General features: G+C 33.5%; 1 protein-coding gene across 1 annotated transcript in view; it reads right to left on the bottom strand.

Annotated features, from left to right (window-relative positions):
* LOC142240586 (integrin alpha-PS3-like) overlaps positions 1 to 10,645 on the bottom strand; it is a 67,014-nt gene extending 56,369 nt beyond the window's left edge. Inside the window, exon 1 of the mRNA XM_075312278.1 lies at positions 9,377 to 10,645. Within this exon, the coding sequence (XP_075168393.1) occupies positions 9,377 to 9,567 (191 nt within the window). The 5' untranslated portion in view covers positions 9,568 to 10,645. The remainder of the gene's footprint in view (positions 1 to 9,376) is intronic.
* Positions 10,646 to 17,687: the final 7,042 nt, after the last annotated feature.

The raw sequence follows: 17,687 nt of genomic DNA, 5'->3' as shown, positions 1-17,687 counted from the left end.
TATCGACTTCAAACTTCGCACAAGTAGTTGTTATTGATGTAGGTCGGATGGTATTGAAAATGGGCCATATCGGTCCACTTTTACGTATAGCCCCCATATAAAGGGACCCTCAGATTTGGCTTGTGGAGCCTCTAACAGAAGCATATTTCATCCGATCCGGCTGAAATTTGGTACATGGTGTTGGTATATGGTCTCTAACAACCATGCAAAAATTGGTCTACATTGGTCCATAATTATATATAGCCCCCATATAAACCGATCCCCAGATTTGGCTTGCGGAGCCTCTAACAGAAGCATATTTCATCCCATCCGGCTGAAATTTGGTACATGGTCTTGGTATATGGTCTCTAACAACCACGCAAAAATTGGTCCACATCGGTCCATAATTATATATAGCCCCCATATAAACCGATCCCCCGATTTGGCTTTCGGAGCCTCTGAGAGAAGCAAATTTCATCCGATCCGGCTGAAATTTGGTACATTTTGTTAGTATATGGTCTTCAACAACCCTGCAGAAATTGGTCCATATCGGTCCATAATTATATATAGTCCCCATATAAACCAATCCCCAGATTTGGCTTGCGGAGCCTCTAAGAGAAGCAAATTTCATCCTATCCGGCTGAAATTTGGTACATAATGTTGGTATATGGTCTCTAACAACCATGCAAAAATTAGTCCACATCGGTCCATAATTATATATAGCCCCCATATAAAACGTTCTCCAGATTTGACCTCCGGAGCCTCTTGTAGGAGCAAAATTCATCCGATCCGGTTCAAATTTGGAACTTGGTGTTAGTATATGGCCGCTAACAACCATACCAAAATTGGTCCATATCGGTCTATAGTTATATATCCATACATATCGGTCATAATCATGATTGCCACTCGAGCCAAAAATAATCTACCAAATTTTTATTTCTATAGAAAATTTTGTCAAAATTTTATTTCTATAGAAAATTTTGTTAAAATTTTATTTCTATAGAAAATTTTGTCAAAATTTTATTTCTATAGAAAATTTTGTCAAAATTTTATTTCTATAGAAAATTTTGTTAAAATTTTATTTCTATAGAAAATTTTGTCAAAATTTTATTTCTATAGAAAATCTAGTCAAAATTTTAATTTCTATAGAAAATTTTGTTAAAATTTTGTTTCTATAGAAAAGTTTGTTAATATTTTATTTCTGTAGAAAATTTTGTCAAAATTTTCTTTCTATAGAAAATTTTGTGAAAAGTTTATTTCTATAGAAAATTTTGTTAAAATTTTATTTCTATAGAAAATTTTGTCAAAATTTTATTTCTATAGAAAATTTTGTCAAACTGAATTATATACGTATTTGATCGATCTTTTTTGATTTAATATAACCACGTATGGACTTACATACAATTTAGAAGACGGTGTTAGGAGGTTTTAAGATACCTTGCCATCGGAAAGCGTTACCGCAACTTAAGTAATTCGATTGTGGATGGCAGTGTTTAGAAGAAGTTTCTACGCAATCCATGGTGGAGGGTACATAAGCTTCGGCCTGGCCGAACTTACGGCCGTACATACTTGTTATTATTACGTTAAAACTCATTTTCACTGACTTTTCTTTTTCGCTTTTAATCGACTAGTAAATTTGGGGAAAATAAAAATTTGGGTTCTCGGATAAACCGAGACCCGTTACAAAACAAGCCCCCGGTTATTTGGACACGCTATTTGAAACTCAGGTTTTGGACTGACTCAACAATTGTGAAGGCAAAATGTGGTCATATCGAGCAAAAGCGCATGGGTTCTGAAATATATGTTCATTCTTCATGATGAATTTTTAATATGTTGATTTTTTTACAATAAAATAAATCTTTAAAAGTCATTTTCATAGATTTTTAGTATTTTAACCGGTTTTCATGCACTTTCGTTATTTAAATCAAAAATAACAATTTTAACTTTATATTATATTTTTTAGTTAATTAATTTAAAAAATATATATATTAAAGAACACTATATTAGTTGTATTTCAATTAAAATAAATTCAATTCAATTTGAAAACAAAAGTAAATTTATTATTAAATCAGTCTACCCCTTTGATATGTGTTTAATTGTTTTTCTTTCAGTTTCATTTAACGTAAAAAAATACATTCATGGTATCAAACAAGACTCTAACAAAGAAAATTCCATGCCCAGTAGTTTGTTATCACCGTTTTCGCTTTGATTTTTTCTTCAATTACAGAGTGAAAATTAATAAGCAAAAAAAATGTTTCTTAACATGTTCATATCAACCACATGTTATTCTGTTGTAGTGAAAATAAATGTGGACAGATAGCTGAGTTTTTACTCATGGCCATACATAGTACAATTTTTTTACGTGTTCAACAACTTCTTCAATTTGGATCTGTTTTTCGCTTGACCATCTCGCACCATAAATTCATTCACAAAAAGTGAAAGATTTTTTGCAATAACTTTTTTTATACATGGAATTTTTATTATAATTAATTGGAGGTTTCATGAAAGCACAGATCTACCGGCGTACGTATGAACGAGTGGTTAATTTTATTTATTAATGTTAATTCAACAAAAGAACACCATTATGTATGTGTGTGGGAACCCCTGATACCCAACCCCCTCGGACACTGTTTGCAACACGCGCATTTTAAATTAATTGAATGAAAAATAAAATGTAAGAAAGACCAGAATCAAACACCACTGGCGAACATCAAAGGCGATAAAAGGGCAGACGGACAGACTTACGGAGCCACCACGGACGCACGTCGCAATAAAATGTAATCAAATTTAAAAACAATTAATTGCATTGTTATTGTTGTTATTACTATTGGAGCGAGGAGCAGCACATTTGTGGCCAAACGGCGGATCCACCACAACCATCGATCGGTTCCCTTACAGTTACAGCCTGTGAGAGAGTAGGCAGCAATCCAACAGCCGGTATATTCAAAAATTTCAACGAGTCCAACGAATATTTATTTTAAAATTCTTTTTGTTAATGGATTGTGGATTGTCTTTATGGGAAGCCAACATGAAGTGTAGGATGATAAAACGCCTGACTATTTAAACGCAATTCATTTCTATGGCAATCAACGAAGACGAGTTTGGCAGTGGTGGCGGTTCCCGGTTGCATTCATTGTTTACTCGAAAGGGAGCACTCAAAAAACAAAATTCCTAGTTTTCGGTATCCACAGAAACACATGGCATGACAATGTGTAGTACAACGTCTCCCATCGCAGTTTGTGCCAAAAATAGAGGGATGTTTTAATTTCATGGCATACCCTGTCTGCACCACCTTTAGGGTGGGAGTACGTGTATGTGTCTGTATATGAACCAATTTCACTGTCCTATAGCCCTAGCCCATAACAAATGCACACCGGATATGCCAGGCTCTCTCTCACTCTGAGGGTTAAATCATACATACTGACCCTGTCCTTGTTGAGTATAATCCTAAATTGAATGTGGGTAAGAAAGGAATGAATTTTATATCGAAAAAGGTATTTGTAATACATATTTGCAAATTGTTTCCTTTCGTCAGCACTGATTGTTCCATGTACAGTAATCCAACATTTTTGTTTTGCGATTAAATGGACAGTGGACTATTAGGGGTGGGAGTGACATGCATTGTTTCTCCATTTATTAAAATCCTGTACAACAAAAATAATAGATTCTGATATATATATAGCCTCCCAATAGAATTAAGTAGATTCATTGTGTCAATATATTTGCAGAATCAACAGAAGCCTTGAATTTTGGGAGAACTCTTCCTCTCTTAAATTCTTGTTACCAAATTTTTATTTTTGCAATAAAAAATACGTTTTTATTCTAAAATCGCACACAACATCATATATATCAAGCACTGTTCTTTTCTGATTTCACGGCTTAAATAAGACACCTTTTTTACGTTCCACATAGCGCCTTAAAAGTTTGACCTTATGTCTCAAATGACTATAATTTATAATATAACATACTATCAAAATAATTTGATATTTGAGCGGAATACCAGAAAATTATAAAAAATTTTTCCAGGAATAGAAAAAGCATGCCAGCATGATGGTATATCGTATGACTAAAGACTCCAGTGGAGTCACTTCTGATATCACAGATGCAATTGCTCCCCAATGCATCCTCAGAAAAAATCGAGTCTATAACATATACTCCCAAACACAATCTGCTTCAATCATACATATTTTCAGGATATGACCAAACAATATATTGTTTGTATTGTTCAAACAGGGTATGTTTCACTTTAGGCATATATAATTTACGGTGCCAATTGGTTACTTTCATTTTTTTTTTACCTGTAGCAAAATGCAGTACTTGTGTGGGATAAATAAATATAACTTGTGTGGAATAATAAAAATAAATACTTTATAATTTATTTGAATGTTATACCCCAAATATTTAATATAGAGTAGTATCCTATTGTTGTATTATTGTTAGTATATTAATGTTAGAAATAAGAGAATTGTTTTGAGTAGTATTTAAAATGTTGTTTTAAGTAACTGTATAAGGCCTTTGTAAGGCTTAGTTACATATGAAAATAAATAAATTAAATTAAAATTAAATATTTATTTATAAACAAAATATAAAAGTCAACAAGCAATCACGAATATTTACGATTCACATATACCTTCATGTTGGACTTTTAGCCTCACTGTGTTGTGTTGATGTCTTTCGTTATATCTCCCATTCGTCATCTTTTACTTTTTCTTTATACACACTCGGTCTCTCCTTCTAAAAACATGTATGTTTATAGAAAATTCTAAATTAATACATGATTGCATCCACATATATATTATTTAAGAAAATGTTATGTCCCAAACATAATATGTTCTAACGTATTAATGCTAGTTTATGAACATTATTTGAGTTCCAAATATATAATTTTTACACCGAACACTGGAAAAAATATTGTTGTGAGGTCAAAGATTTCATGTCTTTAAAATACGAATTCAAATTTTGCTTAGCGTAGAAGCCGCATTTCTAAAACATAAAGTTTTTTTCCTTGTCCAAAAAAAAACTTTTCAATGAAGTCGTATTGTCCTTATAATTAAGTGTTTGACTTAAAAATGGGTATTATAACATGAAAGAAAAAAATTTTGGGCTAAGGCCAACTTGGCTTTAATAATTCAGAAAAAAAATCTTTAAAATTAATGAAATTGTCTTTAAATTTGTTGTCGTTTTGCATCTTGACTACAAAGCAAAAAATCGTTCAAATATAGGACATGTTTTTCAACACTTTATTTTAAAGACGTTTTTACTTGAAGCATAGCATAATTTCTACTGGAAGTCGAGTCTGAATTTGGAAAATAAAGTTGTCGTTAACTAGGTTTTAAAGGACCTGGATAGCATATGAAGAAAAAACTTGAAAAAAACGAAAAATTAAAATGTGCTGCCTAGAAGCAAGTACACAAAACCCAAATATAAAAGAGATTTGTGTCTTAAAAGTATACAAGTAAGGTATTCTCCACTTCTTGGGCTCGGAATCAATATCAAAATTTTTAAAGTAAAGACAAAATTTTTAGCACCGGGCGTGCTTTTTTTCAATGCAGCATATGAAAAACAGTTTTTTCGTCCATGTGCGCATAACTGTTGTAACCAATTCCATTATGGAAATATGTAATAATTCGTATATCAAATATATACCATTTTTAATTACATATTAACCCTCTAATGCCCCAAATTTTTTGCCAGCTGATTAAATCAATTTCAATGTTAACGACACAAAAGCAAGAGAACTAAGCAAGAAAATTTTATACCGTCAAATTCAGCATATGCTGCAAAGCCTCTTGAATAGTTTCAAATAAGTTTTCTTTTTATTTTGCCCATTTTTGTTGTCTTAAAGTGTGTGTTTACTAAATGCTTCCTTATTAAATGAAGCGCGCCTAAAGGTGGGCTTGGGCGTTAGAGGGTTAATATTCTAAATTAAATATTAGATTGAATTGTATCCTAAAGATATAACATCATATTGAGTGATTCATTTTGGAAAATCCATTTTCGTTTATGTATACTCACCCAGGCAAAAAGAAAAACTTCGTAGTAATAAACACTTAATTCAATTATACGATATTTATGTAATCATTAATATGCTGCACTTTGAAACACTTCAAAGAAAGATATTTATATGGCTCCAAGAAGCCATATTCAAATTGCAACCATTATTACTCAGTTCATGGTACTGGTATCTAAAATATTATAGATTTTAACGATGTCTATCGTGCAAGTAATAGCGTAGAGTCATAACTGAAGAATGACACTATTAAAACCAATCAATAGCCTTTTAACTTTTATTGTTATTACCCAAATCGTAAATAATTGTATTTATTGTCGTTAAATTTCAAATTAAATACGGGAATAGCTAAAAAATCAAAGAGTTGAAGGGAATAATAAGCTTACTCATTTCAAAAATTGTAATGGTATGTCTACGAAGCTTGCAACTTTTGCAAGGTCTATCATATATAATGATACGCCTATTGAACAAACAAATGGAAGAGAAAATTAAATATCATAGAAAAAAATAGTTTGTTGCAAAAATGTTCCGAAACTACAATTAGTAGTTGTATCATGGTTCATATCGTAAAAGAAAGGCTGGAACAATTGTTTTGTGTACGGATTTTGGCTCCAAATAGATGCAAAAATATTTCTACTATTAATACCATAGAAAATTTGCTCTTTTTTCTAATGAAGAAGAACTTTTAAGGTACACCTGGAAATGTATTTATACTTAATTTTCTCTGCAAAAGAAGTTCCTTGGGGTAGTACATGAATAGGTACCCAGCAAAAAAAGCGTCGCCAAAAAAGTAGTGAAAATGTTCTTTTTGGATCCGGAAGTGGTGCAAAATTGGCGCAGAAGGGATGATTTTAACATGGGCTTGTCATAGGACGGATGTCCACCACTTCAACAGCCGTTGCAGTGAATTTGCATCACTTCTTAAGGTGTGATGCGAATCCAGTGATATGGATGTGAATAAAGAAATTTTGTGATATTTTGATGAATAAATAACTTTTAAATTTTTTTTTATGATTTTTAATGTATTATAACGCTTGTCTGGAACGTTTAACATGAACTATTTTCAAAAATTCGCAATTTTTCTAGAAAGAATTTGGAATTTTTTCGGCAAAATTTAAATAATTTTCACTATTTTATTAATTTTTAATCGGTTTTTAACTCATTTGAAACAACACAACTTCAAATTTCCCATTAAAAATATGAAAAAAAGCGAGTTATAAAAAAAAGACTCAAATGAACTTCCTGTGCAGTTAAAATACAGAACATCTTTGGGAGGACATTTTTGGAAGTGCTTTTAAAGTTGTGTCTTAAGAAGAACTTCCAAATTTTTTTGCTGGGTATCTAGGGAAATGAATGAAACCCAGGCACGGCACAGAACTAGGTAATCCCTGGTGTTTATGGTCCAGTCCCAGTTCTTGTCAAAACGTATCAGATCAGTTCGGTCACTTTAAAATGGGTTTGCCATTGACAGGGTAAATTTCCAATTAGGACACAACTTGGACTCATCACAACTCGTTCTACTAATTTTGGACAAGTTCTTCAGAACCTGTTTCAGTTTGAGAATCCTAATCTCACCAGACAGGACCAACTTTTGAAATATGTTAAACAATGTAATATCCTAATGATTGTATTTAAGTAAATTGTAAATCTAATAATATTTTAATATCCGTAGAATATAGATATTAATAAATTATTTATAGATATAAACCCATTAACGACCAAAATGAAACTGCCGGACAAAAATTGATTTTATGGGTTTTCATTAACTCATGTGGGGACATTGGGCAGATTAAGTATGAAATATTTCAAAATTCACCACCTGATAGTACAATTTTGAACAGTTTTATTATAATAAACTTAACAGTTTTATCTACACTCAATAGAGATATTATAAGCGAAGAATTATAGATTTTAGATCACTTAAAACTATTGAAAGTATTTTAAACTATTGAAAGTATTTTATCCGAATAATAACAAGAACATAACGCACTGAATATGACACTTGTTTACCAAATGCGACCAAGTGTCTATGTTAATAGATCAGATGCAGTATAAAGCTGTCATACGTGTATTAAAAATTATAAAAATAAGGAGTAGCTCTTAGTTGTTTGACTTTAAACAGGTGTCCTCATATGGGGACAGAGCGAACCATTTCTTACCAGGGGGAGATAAATGACGGTCTATGGAAAGGTCATGTAAAATTCATTGCGTCTGAGCCGTTGTCGCAACACTTCGGAATTCGAAAAGGAAATTTTCATTGCTGTCTTTGTTTTGGCGACGATTGATTTTTTAGTTGGAATACAATGATCTTATAGTTTGGTAAAGCTAGCTCCATAGATCAAATCTGGATACTTTGTGTAACCATGGTTAGGTTAAGTAATCTATACACAGAAACTGCTTTATGAACTACATCTTGCGAAAATTGAACTGAAGTATACTCCACATTTTGATATTTCCATAAAACGTTGTTAAAACCAGAAAAATGTAATGCCCTGGTATACTTTTTAACTACAATTCACAAAATTACACCCTCTCATAGAAGAAAAGATGAACTAAAAGTAAAGAAAAAATCATTGGTACCAAATCATGATCATTCCCATTCTTACTATTTTTGGGAATCTTACGAAAATTTTCTTTTGCTTTAGTTCATATTAAACGGCCATTGAACTTTATACACACGTTTGGTTCATAAAATGTTTGAGACATACTTAAAAAAGGAAAATTTCATTGGGCTATAGAAATTTTCGAAACACACAATCGAATAGTTTTTTGCAATAAGAATACATTACACTTTAGTTTAACTATGGAATTTTTTCGGTGTAAAAAAAACGAACGTCATTCGACTTTGTAAAAGTCTAATTTCTCAAAATGTAAAAAAGACGATTAAATGAAAATTGACTTGTTTAAATTTTGAAGAAGTCATAAAGACGACTTTTCGATTCTCATTACAATTGCTAGTTTAAATGTATTCGATATAAGCTTCTTCTCAAGCCAGCTAGACTGACAAACAAATGGACTTTGAATTTCGAAAAGTAAACTTGTCTCAAGCACAACTTATGGCTCCGTGTACCGTGAGGTTATAACAAATGGTTCTCCAACTCATTTGAATAAAGTTTGTCGAAACTTTACAATGCTTTCATTGTAAAGTTGAGTTTCTGTGGTTAGGTTTCAGACTGTCTCCAACACACATTGAGGTGATAATGAGTTGCTTAAATATTCCTTTTGCCGCTTCACGTACAAACGTCTCGTTAATGGATTTATTGGAATTTTACGACATGTTAAGTACTTTGTTTGAATGCAAACTACTGCAGCAGTTATCACTCAGCGTTAATTGAACTGCAAGAGTTATAACATAGGCGCTGTTAACTTAGCAATGACAAAACTTACCTAGTGGGTCTTATGACCATTGTATATCCAAAGTATGAACTTCTCACTTTTGATTTGAAGAACTTCAATTGTGGCTCTCCAATAACAACCTGAGGTTTGGGTGCAAAGTTGAATCCAGCCACTAGGGTTAAAAAACTTCCACAGAGGGCACTTAGTACTAGACACTGTATTGGTAACATTTTGGAAGACATTTTGGATGTTATTGACTGATAACCACTAAAAATTATTTTTTTTTTTCGATTTTTTCTTTCAGGTTTACTCTACGATAAGGAATGCAAATAGTCCCCAAAATGGGGGGAGGGGTGAACAACGTTTTTATTGATTTAGATATTTGTATTCCATTTATGATTTTTTGTTTTTTCTTCTTCTTTTTCACTTTCTATTGCCACTCTATACTAACACTGATCGATCGATCGATGTACGACTGACTCTGCCTTTGTGATTTATGCACTTTGTATTGGACTTTAGAACTCTTCAATTTAGAGAGACACACGCACTCCTCGTTTAGCCTTTTTTGTCATATGTTTGCTTGTTTCTTTCAAATTTTTCGTATTTATCACATTCACTATCCACTAACTACTCTGACTACAGCTAGGCTACTGGATTATTTGCTTTTGTTGTAGTTGTAAATGCAATGATATTTTGTTGCTCCCCAATTCCATGTTGCACTTCATCACTTACAGCACATTTCTTATTTTTCTTGTTGTTGGGGGGGATATAATGTTGTGTAGTACACTTCAATGTGAATGTGTGCGCGCGCCCGTTCACGGTGCAGATCGTTTTGTTTCGTTCGATATATCGCGTATTTGTCGTATGAGATATGGATTTAAATTTTTTTCATCGCGCTTTCTTAAACTCGAATCGGATGTGGATTATTATTCTTTTTTGTCTTCTTCTTCTCTCTCCAGTTCTTTGTTGTTATTGTTATTGTGGGGTATTTTATTTTCACTCTTCAGATGTTGGGTTGTTGTTTGTGCTCACTGTAATTGTTGTCGTTCACACGCAGTGGGACACAGCACTACTACTGTTTGGATTCATTGCGTTAATATTCACTCCTATCTTATTGGGTGGATGGATGCCGTATCTTTTGGATGTTTTTCTTTTTTTTTTGTGCGCGAGGGAGTGAGTATATGTGTGTGCGTTCTTATTTTTATATATTTATCTTTTTGTTCTTGTTGTTGTAGTTCTTGCGTTTCGTTCTCGTTCCTCACACGCACGTTCGCACTTCATTCGTTGTTCTATGCACTACAACCGCTACTGCTTCTTGCTTCGCCGGCAACCAAAATCATAATAAAGACCAATTCTGTTGCCAGCAACAGAAAGGCCCTAAGCTGCGCTTATTTTCTTGCTCTATGCCGTTGTCCATTGCCGATGGCTGGTATGGCATGGCAAAGTGCCAATGTATTGTTTGCCTGCCATCGGATAGTATTGTGTGCATGTGGGTTTATTAGTGCGGGTCGAAAGAAGACTAATTCTTAAAAAATACAGAAATCGTCCTTAATGTTTATGACTTTTATCCCTATAGCTTAAAAGCATAAACAATTGGAAGACGTCTTTGAAGACTACTTCTTAAGGAAGCTCTATAATTGATAAACTGAACGAAGAGTTTTCTTTTCTGGGGAACGAAATTTTTGAGTGACGAAATATTCATTAAAATCAAGGAAACAAGTAAGGAAAGTCGTCTAAAGTCGGGCGAGGTCGACCGTGCACCACTTTGATAATCTATCATCCCAAATCCTTCAAATTTGTTAGGTGCTTTACATGAAGGTTAATATTCCCATACACATATAAGTCGTTCACGTACAAACAAATGTCAGTTTAAAAATCCTCATTATAACAAATACTTAAAAAAAAAACATGTTTTCTTAATTCCAAAAACAAAAACTTTAAACCAAAGATACAAAATCATAGCATATAATTGAAGATTTTTTCTTAAATCTAAAGATTCAATACATCAGTTAATTTAAAGACGATTTCTTTAAACAAAGGCAATTTACTTTAGTACTTTATTTTGAGGAATTTTTGCCTTGCATCAAAGACATATGACTCCAACGGAGAGTCGTAAATTAATGTCCTAAATTCAATGAAAACAAATGAAGCATAGATTAAAATTAATTTAAAGAAATTTGTCCTCAATATTGTGTAAATTGTACATCCTAAACTTTAGGTTGCATAATCGTTCATATTATTTCAATATTTTTTCAGTGTATATAGTACATGTAGAACATCACGAATTTTGCTGCGGATATTGGTGCAAACTCGGTTGATATCGGGCCTGTAGCCATAAATTTAATATTAGAAATTTTAGTGCATTTGACGGACCATACTTGTCAGTCGAGACAATCTGTTAAAACGGTACGATTTCCGAAGTCAAATTTGGAATTTATAACATCAGATTTTAGATTTGCAGGAAACGACATTAAACATTGGGTCTATATGGAGGCTATAGCAAAACATGAATCGCTATTTACCAAATTTGAAACAGCTGTTTATGGACCTAAAATACCTCTAGGTCTCCAATTTCATGAGAACCGGATAAAAGAAGCGCCGTCTATATACCCAACAAATCAAATCGGAGAATTGGTTCATACCTTTGTTGTGTACATTTGTTGTGAACGAGCCCTTACCCTTTTTGCTATGACATCTGTGTCGAATTTTGTTTTTGGTTTTCGTTCGAAGGAAAGTGTTGCAGAGTCGCATCGAATGCTTGTCGAGGCATATGGTGATCATGCTCTATCAGAAGCAACATGCAAGAAATGGTTTCAACGCTTCAGAAATAATGATTTTGATGTGAGAAATGAAGAACGTTAAGACCAACAAAAAAGTTTGAAGACGCCGATATTGGATGGAGATGACACTTTGAGTCAAAAGCAAATGGCAGCAATGTTACACAGCAAACAATTTCTGCGCATTTAAAAGCTATGGGAAAGATCCAAATGTGTGGAAAATGGGTGCCACATGAAAAATTGCATACCGGTATACCTGGTATAGAGACTATATCGAGACATTGGTCGATAGAGCCTGCCTGTACTCAAAAGGGGAGTTTCATTATTGAAGACTGTAGCGCGATAACAACAAACAGACAGCCAGACATAGGACCTCGTTATATTGTCTTTTTTCCCTGATCAAAAATATAAATAGTTTATATAGTCGGGAATCGATAGTTCAATGTGTTACAAACGGAATGACAAATTGTTATACCCCATCACCATTATATGATGGTGGGAATAATAAACTGGAAAGATTGTTTAACCCTTTCATAACCGCTTATAACACTAGGTCACAAATAAAAAAATTTTCTCTGTTATTTGTTTCTAGCATACTTTTTCCCATTGATTTTGACCTACTAAACATGAAAATGAGTTTTAAAAATTTTTCTGTAGATTGGTTTTCGAGATACAAATTTTTGAACTTTTTTTTAATTTTTGGAGGTACACTTACAATTTTGAGCATATCTTTCGTCTTCTTTGACCTATTTGATCCTAGTGCTACTCACATTAAAGAAAATTGAGCCGTCTACAACTCATTCTCAGAAAATCGGGTAAGTAGTTTGGATGTTGGCGGCTTAAAAAAGTTAAAAACGGCGTTTTTTTAGTAAAAATGTGGCAGAAAAAAACATATAAAATATAAAAACGATGCTAACAGCAATTTTGGTTTTTTTTTGCGCATAGCTGAAAGAAAATAAGCCCTTACTTAACAAAATCTAACAACAAATAGTTTTTTTGGTAAAAGACCGAAAAGACCAAATCAACGTCCAAAAAAAAATGAGTAGAAACAAAGATATAACTGTGCATTTTACGCCATGTGGAAAACAGCGTTGATGCGTTGATTTGGTCTTTTCGGTCTTTTACCAAAAAAATTATAAGTCCGCTATTTGTTGTTAGATTTTGTTAAGTAAGGGTTTATTTTCTTTGCTATACGTAAAAAAATTGCTGTTAGCATCGTGTTTTATATTTTATATGAATTTTTATATGGTTTTTTCTGCCACATTTTTACTAAAAAAACGCCGTTTTTTAAATTTTAAGCCGCCAACATCCAAACTACTTACCCGATTTTCTAAGAATGAGTTGTAGACGGCTCTTTAATTTAATTTGAGTAGCACTAGGATCAAAAGAAGACAAAAGATATGCTCAAAATTGTAAGTGTACCTCCAAAAATTAAAAAAAAAAAAGTTCAAAAATTTGTATCTCGAAAACCAATCGACAGAAAATTTTTTAAAACTCATTTTCGTGTTTAGTAGGTCAAAATCAATGAGAAAAATTATGCTAGAACCAACTCACAAAACGACTGTTGGCTAGTGTAACATATGTTTCCTCGAAAACATTTTGAGCCCACGCCATTATAAAGTCGAAATCTATTTTTTTTTTAAAGAAATCGCTCCACCCTATTGTGCGTAATATGTCTGCTCTGCCGCTTCAATGTTCCAAAGAGTTTTTACTGCATTCACAAGGCAGCGATAGTTTTTGAGAATGAAACGTCAACGTCGTGATTATGGTTATGGGCTGCTCCATGAGGCAGTTTATTCACACTTCCAACGCAGTGAATTCTAATATCACAATACTCCGGGGAGGGTATGTTGGTTGCTGGAACATAAACAAAAACATAAAGGCCTATGTTTATATGAACCACGTTGTTGTTGTTGCTATTGGCTGTAATCGAATTTTCCCTGGAAATCAATAAGAAATTCGATGTAGCTACCCCCGTTTTGATGGTCAGGAATAGAACTACTCGAAGTACTTTTTGACGAAAATGCAACATTTGATCGTCTTCTCATTAATTTGTACATCACACAATGAGCGGCGAGCGAACCAGAAGATAAACTAGGAGAGATTTTGAAAGTACCAACAAGTGTTTGCAACACTTGTTTTCCGAACCAATCACCACAACATAAACAATAACAAACAAATTGTTGTTAGATTTCTTAATTCTATATTTAGTACTTAACGGTGGCATCTAAACATTTTCTTTGAGAGAAAATTAACATATGCAAATATGTAATTGTGTGATGGGCACTTCAGAAATACTGATAATTTGACAAAGACTATGCCACAATACCAGGAGTAAAGAACGATATACATTCTCTAGATCAAACCGAGGTAACAGTTTGATACAAAATTCGGCATATGAGTCAGTTTTCTGAGTGACCGCCCCAATGAACTTCAAATTATCTCCAACACAGCCTATACAACCTTTTTCTTTAAATCAAGTTACCTTTGGCTTGAATATGTCTTAAATATTGGCGACATTTTCGAGTGTTTCACAGCATCACCGCAATATGAAACATCGTTCGTACTCGGCTTATTGAGCTATATGTAGAATCAGGCAAGCATTCGTTGGTTGGTTGGTTCCACTATAGCTAACCTAACTTAAACTTGGTCGTAATTTTTAACATTCTACTCTAAATGACGTTATCTCCAAATCATCACTTTCACTTTAAGCCGGATACAATTCACGAATGCAGCGTGCAGGTATTTTGGATCATTTCCATAAAATGACTTTCTATAGTTCATTCTTATTAGCGTATATTTTTAGTTCTTAAACACTTGTTATTTATTTCAAAGCGAATTGAGCCGATTAAATTATTTTCATCAACACAATGCATATCATTTTGGTTGTGGTTATTATTATTTTACACTTGCTTTAAAGGGGAATAAACCACTTTTAAATGTCCAGCTGAAATTGGGATTGAACCCATGACCCTTTGCATGCCGTCTCCTTGTATTGAGACCGTCAGGAGTGTAGAGTCTAGACTTAAAATTTAAATCGGCAAATACCCAGGGACGAAACACAATGTTAATAAAAAAATATGGGAAATATAAAGCTAGAGATATTTTTATGTAATTGTACAAATAAGCATTTATGATTTATCGGGCGCTACATATGTATCAGAGGTATAGGACAATTTGAGGCATTTACAAAATCTTTGGTACTTAGCAGTGGCGATCTCGCCAGGATAGGTGGCCAGATCTCGCCAAGTCAGTTTAAGAGTTGTGAGGTATTATTACGCTAAATCCGGCGACATTTACACAAGACGGAGCATTATATAAAATTCAATCTTTTTGTGAAAAGTCAGGAATTACAGTGTGTAGAATTTAACTACAATATGGATCACAGAATTTGGTCATAATTGCCTAAAACGGAAGATTTAGATTTAAATCTATTCATTGTATAAAATAACAAATAAAATCCCATTGAAGGGTGGTATAAAGTATGAAATATTCTACAACAATTCCCCAAATCAGGCTTACATATATATGGGAGCTATATTTAGAAATTAACCGCAATCCCACGGCTGCGGGTTCTTTGCACCGGATTGACCCGATGGATACAATTCACCGGCCAGCGGCTGCCACATCAGTGTACGTGTTGTTTCGTCCATTTTTTTTTTTGTGTTGGAGAATTTGCATCCCGGGGAGCTTTCTCCGCTTGCTTTTGGTCCGAGCCGGGATCGAGGAAAACCCAGGACCATGGTACTGTGCAGTTTACCGAAACCAAATTCACCATCGCTCGATTTCGGTTAGGTATAACCGGTGCTTAGAATGGGTGCACTTTCGGAACTGCTCCGGCTTACTCTATTGCCAGAACTCGACCCAGAATCGCTAGCCCATGTAAGTGACATAATTTTGGGAGTACCAAGCGATGTGTAGACTTGAATGAAAAAACGTCGCATTGACCATTCCTCCATTTCTGCGGAAAGGAGGGTTCAACTGTTGTTCGTTTTTAGGCGAGATGCCCAATTTAGCTAATGTAAGCCACAAATACAAATAATTACTATTACTTACTATATCGTCGGATACTTTGGAGAATCTCGCCATAATGGCAGACAAAATTGGAAATATTTCTGGTACTCTACCTAATGTGCCAACTACGCCAACAATTCGATGTATTAATCAATGGGCTACAAAAATTTCAGGTGGGAGAAAACCGTATGTCCCTTTCATTTTCTAAAAACGGACAACAAAGAATCTGAGGTTCATCACAAAAGGTATGCTATAATCATGGAAATTTGCCAGAAATGTTCGTTGCTTTCGTTCAAACAACACAATCCGGTCACTAGAAGCACCTAAATGGTGGCAGTCAACTTTAAATCGCCTATTTATGTACGACCCACAATTTTGCATAAATGTTTTAGCTGATACAGGCCGACTTTTCAAGTCTACCGCCCAGCAAAAACTAATCACGAAGAAATCTCATGTTACATAAAAAATTCGAAAATGAAGAGATGAAAACAATAGACTCCACTCATTCCTACCATGAAATTTTACGTCGATTCGCAGGTTTGACCAAACTAGAAATGACGAGAAATCGCAAAGTTCAATATGTAGTAAAAACCAGAGGTCAATCAGTGGCTTCGAAAGTGCGCAGACTTTCACATGAATAACTAGAAATCGCGTAATGTGACTATGTCGTCCTTCAAAAAGCCTCTTACATATGGTTGAAGAGAAGCACGGGCAATAGTGAAAATTATCTAATATAACATACCTTTATGTGCTTAAAAATTAATGCCTGTGGAACAATTTTCATTTCGCTGTGACAAAATATTTAAGAGACAAATTCGGCTTCGAAACGGTCGTATTTATACATTTTAGTAATATCTAACTTTGAACCGTTTTATTTTTTACAAATTTTACCTATGAGCCTATGTAAAAACCTATGCCAAATTTGAAGAAAATGGGGTATTTATAGACAGACGGACATCGGTTAATCGACTCAGAATAGGTGGGTAAAGGGTATAAAAACGGTTTAAAATTATATGTTTTAATGGAATTACAACACTACCATAGCCATGAAAGACTCAAGATAAAAAATTAACATAGTATTTCTTGTGCCTGCAGAATTTACTTAAAATCTACTGTTGGTGTCTGTATTAAGAATAATTATTTTAATTAAAGTTTCCAATTTAAGATGAGCCTCACTCATTAATTTATACCAAGCAATGGCGCCAACATTGCAACAAACGAAATTGAAATTCTCGGAAAATGCTGGTGGCTACTTAAGAAATTAAAGAATAAAAAGAGAAAATATGATCTGTCGAAAACTGTAATGTGGCGTTATGTTTTTGACAGACAATTATTTATTTAATTTAGTTTCTACAATGAAAAATCGTTATGCTCAACACAAATTAAAACTGGTTTTTCATTTGGATGAGTTTAATTTTATAACATTATTTTTGATTATAAAATGTACATATGTAACTAAAGAATTTCTAAAGTTCTTGATTTAAAGGTTTTGTGACGTTTACTACGTTTCATACAGGGGTATGACGATGTCGACGTTTACTGTATATTTCTAGTCGATACCCGAAAAAATT

This window comes from Haematobia irritans, chromosome 5 (genome assembly GCF_050003625.1).
Source record: "Haematobia irritans isolate KBUSLIRL chromosome 5, ASM5000362v1, whole genome shotgun sequence".
NCBI lineage: Eukaryota > Metazoa > Arthropoda > Insecta > Diptera > Muscidae > Haematobia > Haematobia irritans.
Note: the sequence above shows the minus strand (reverse complement) of the source record. Positions and strands in the feature narration are given on the sequence as shown.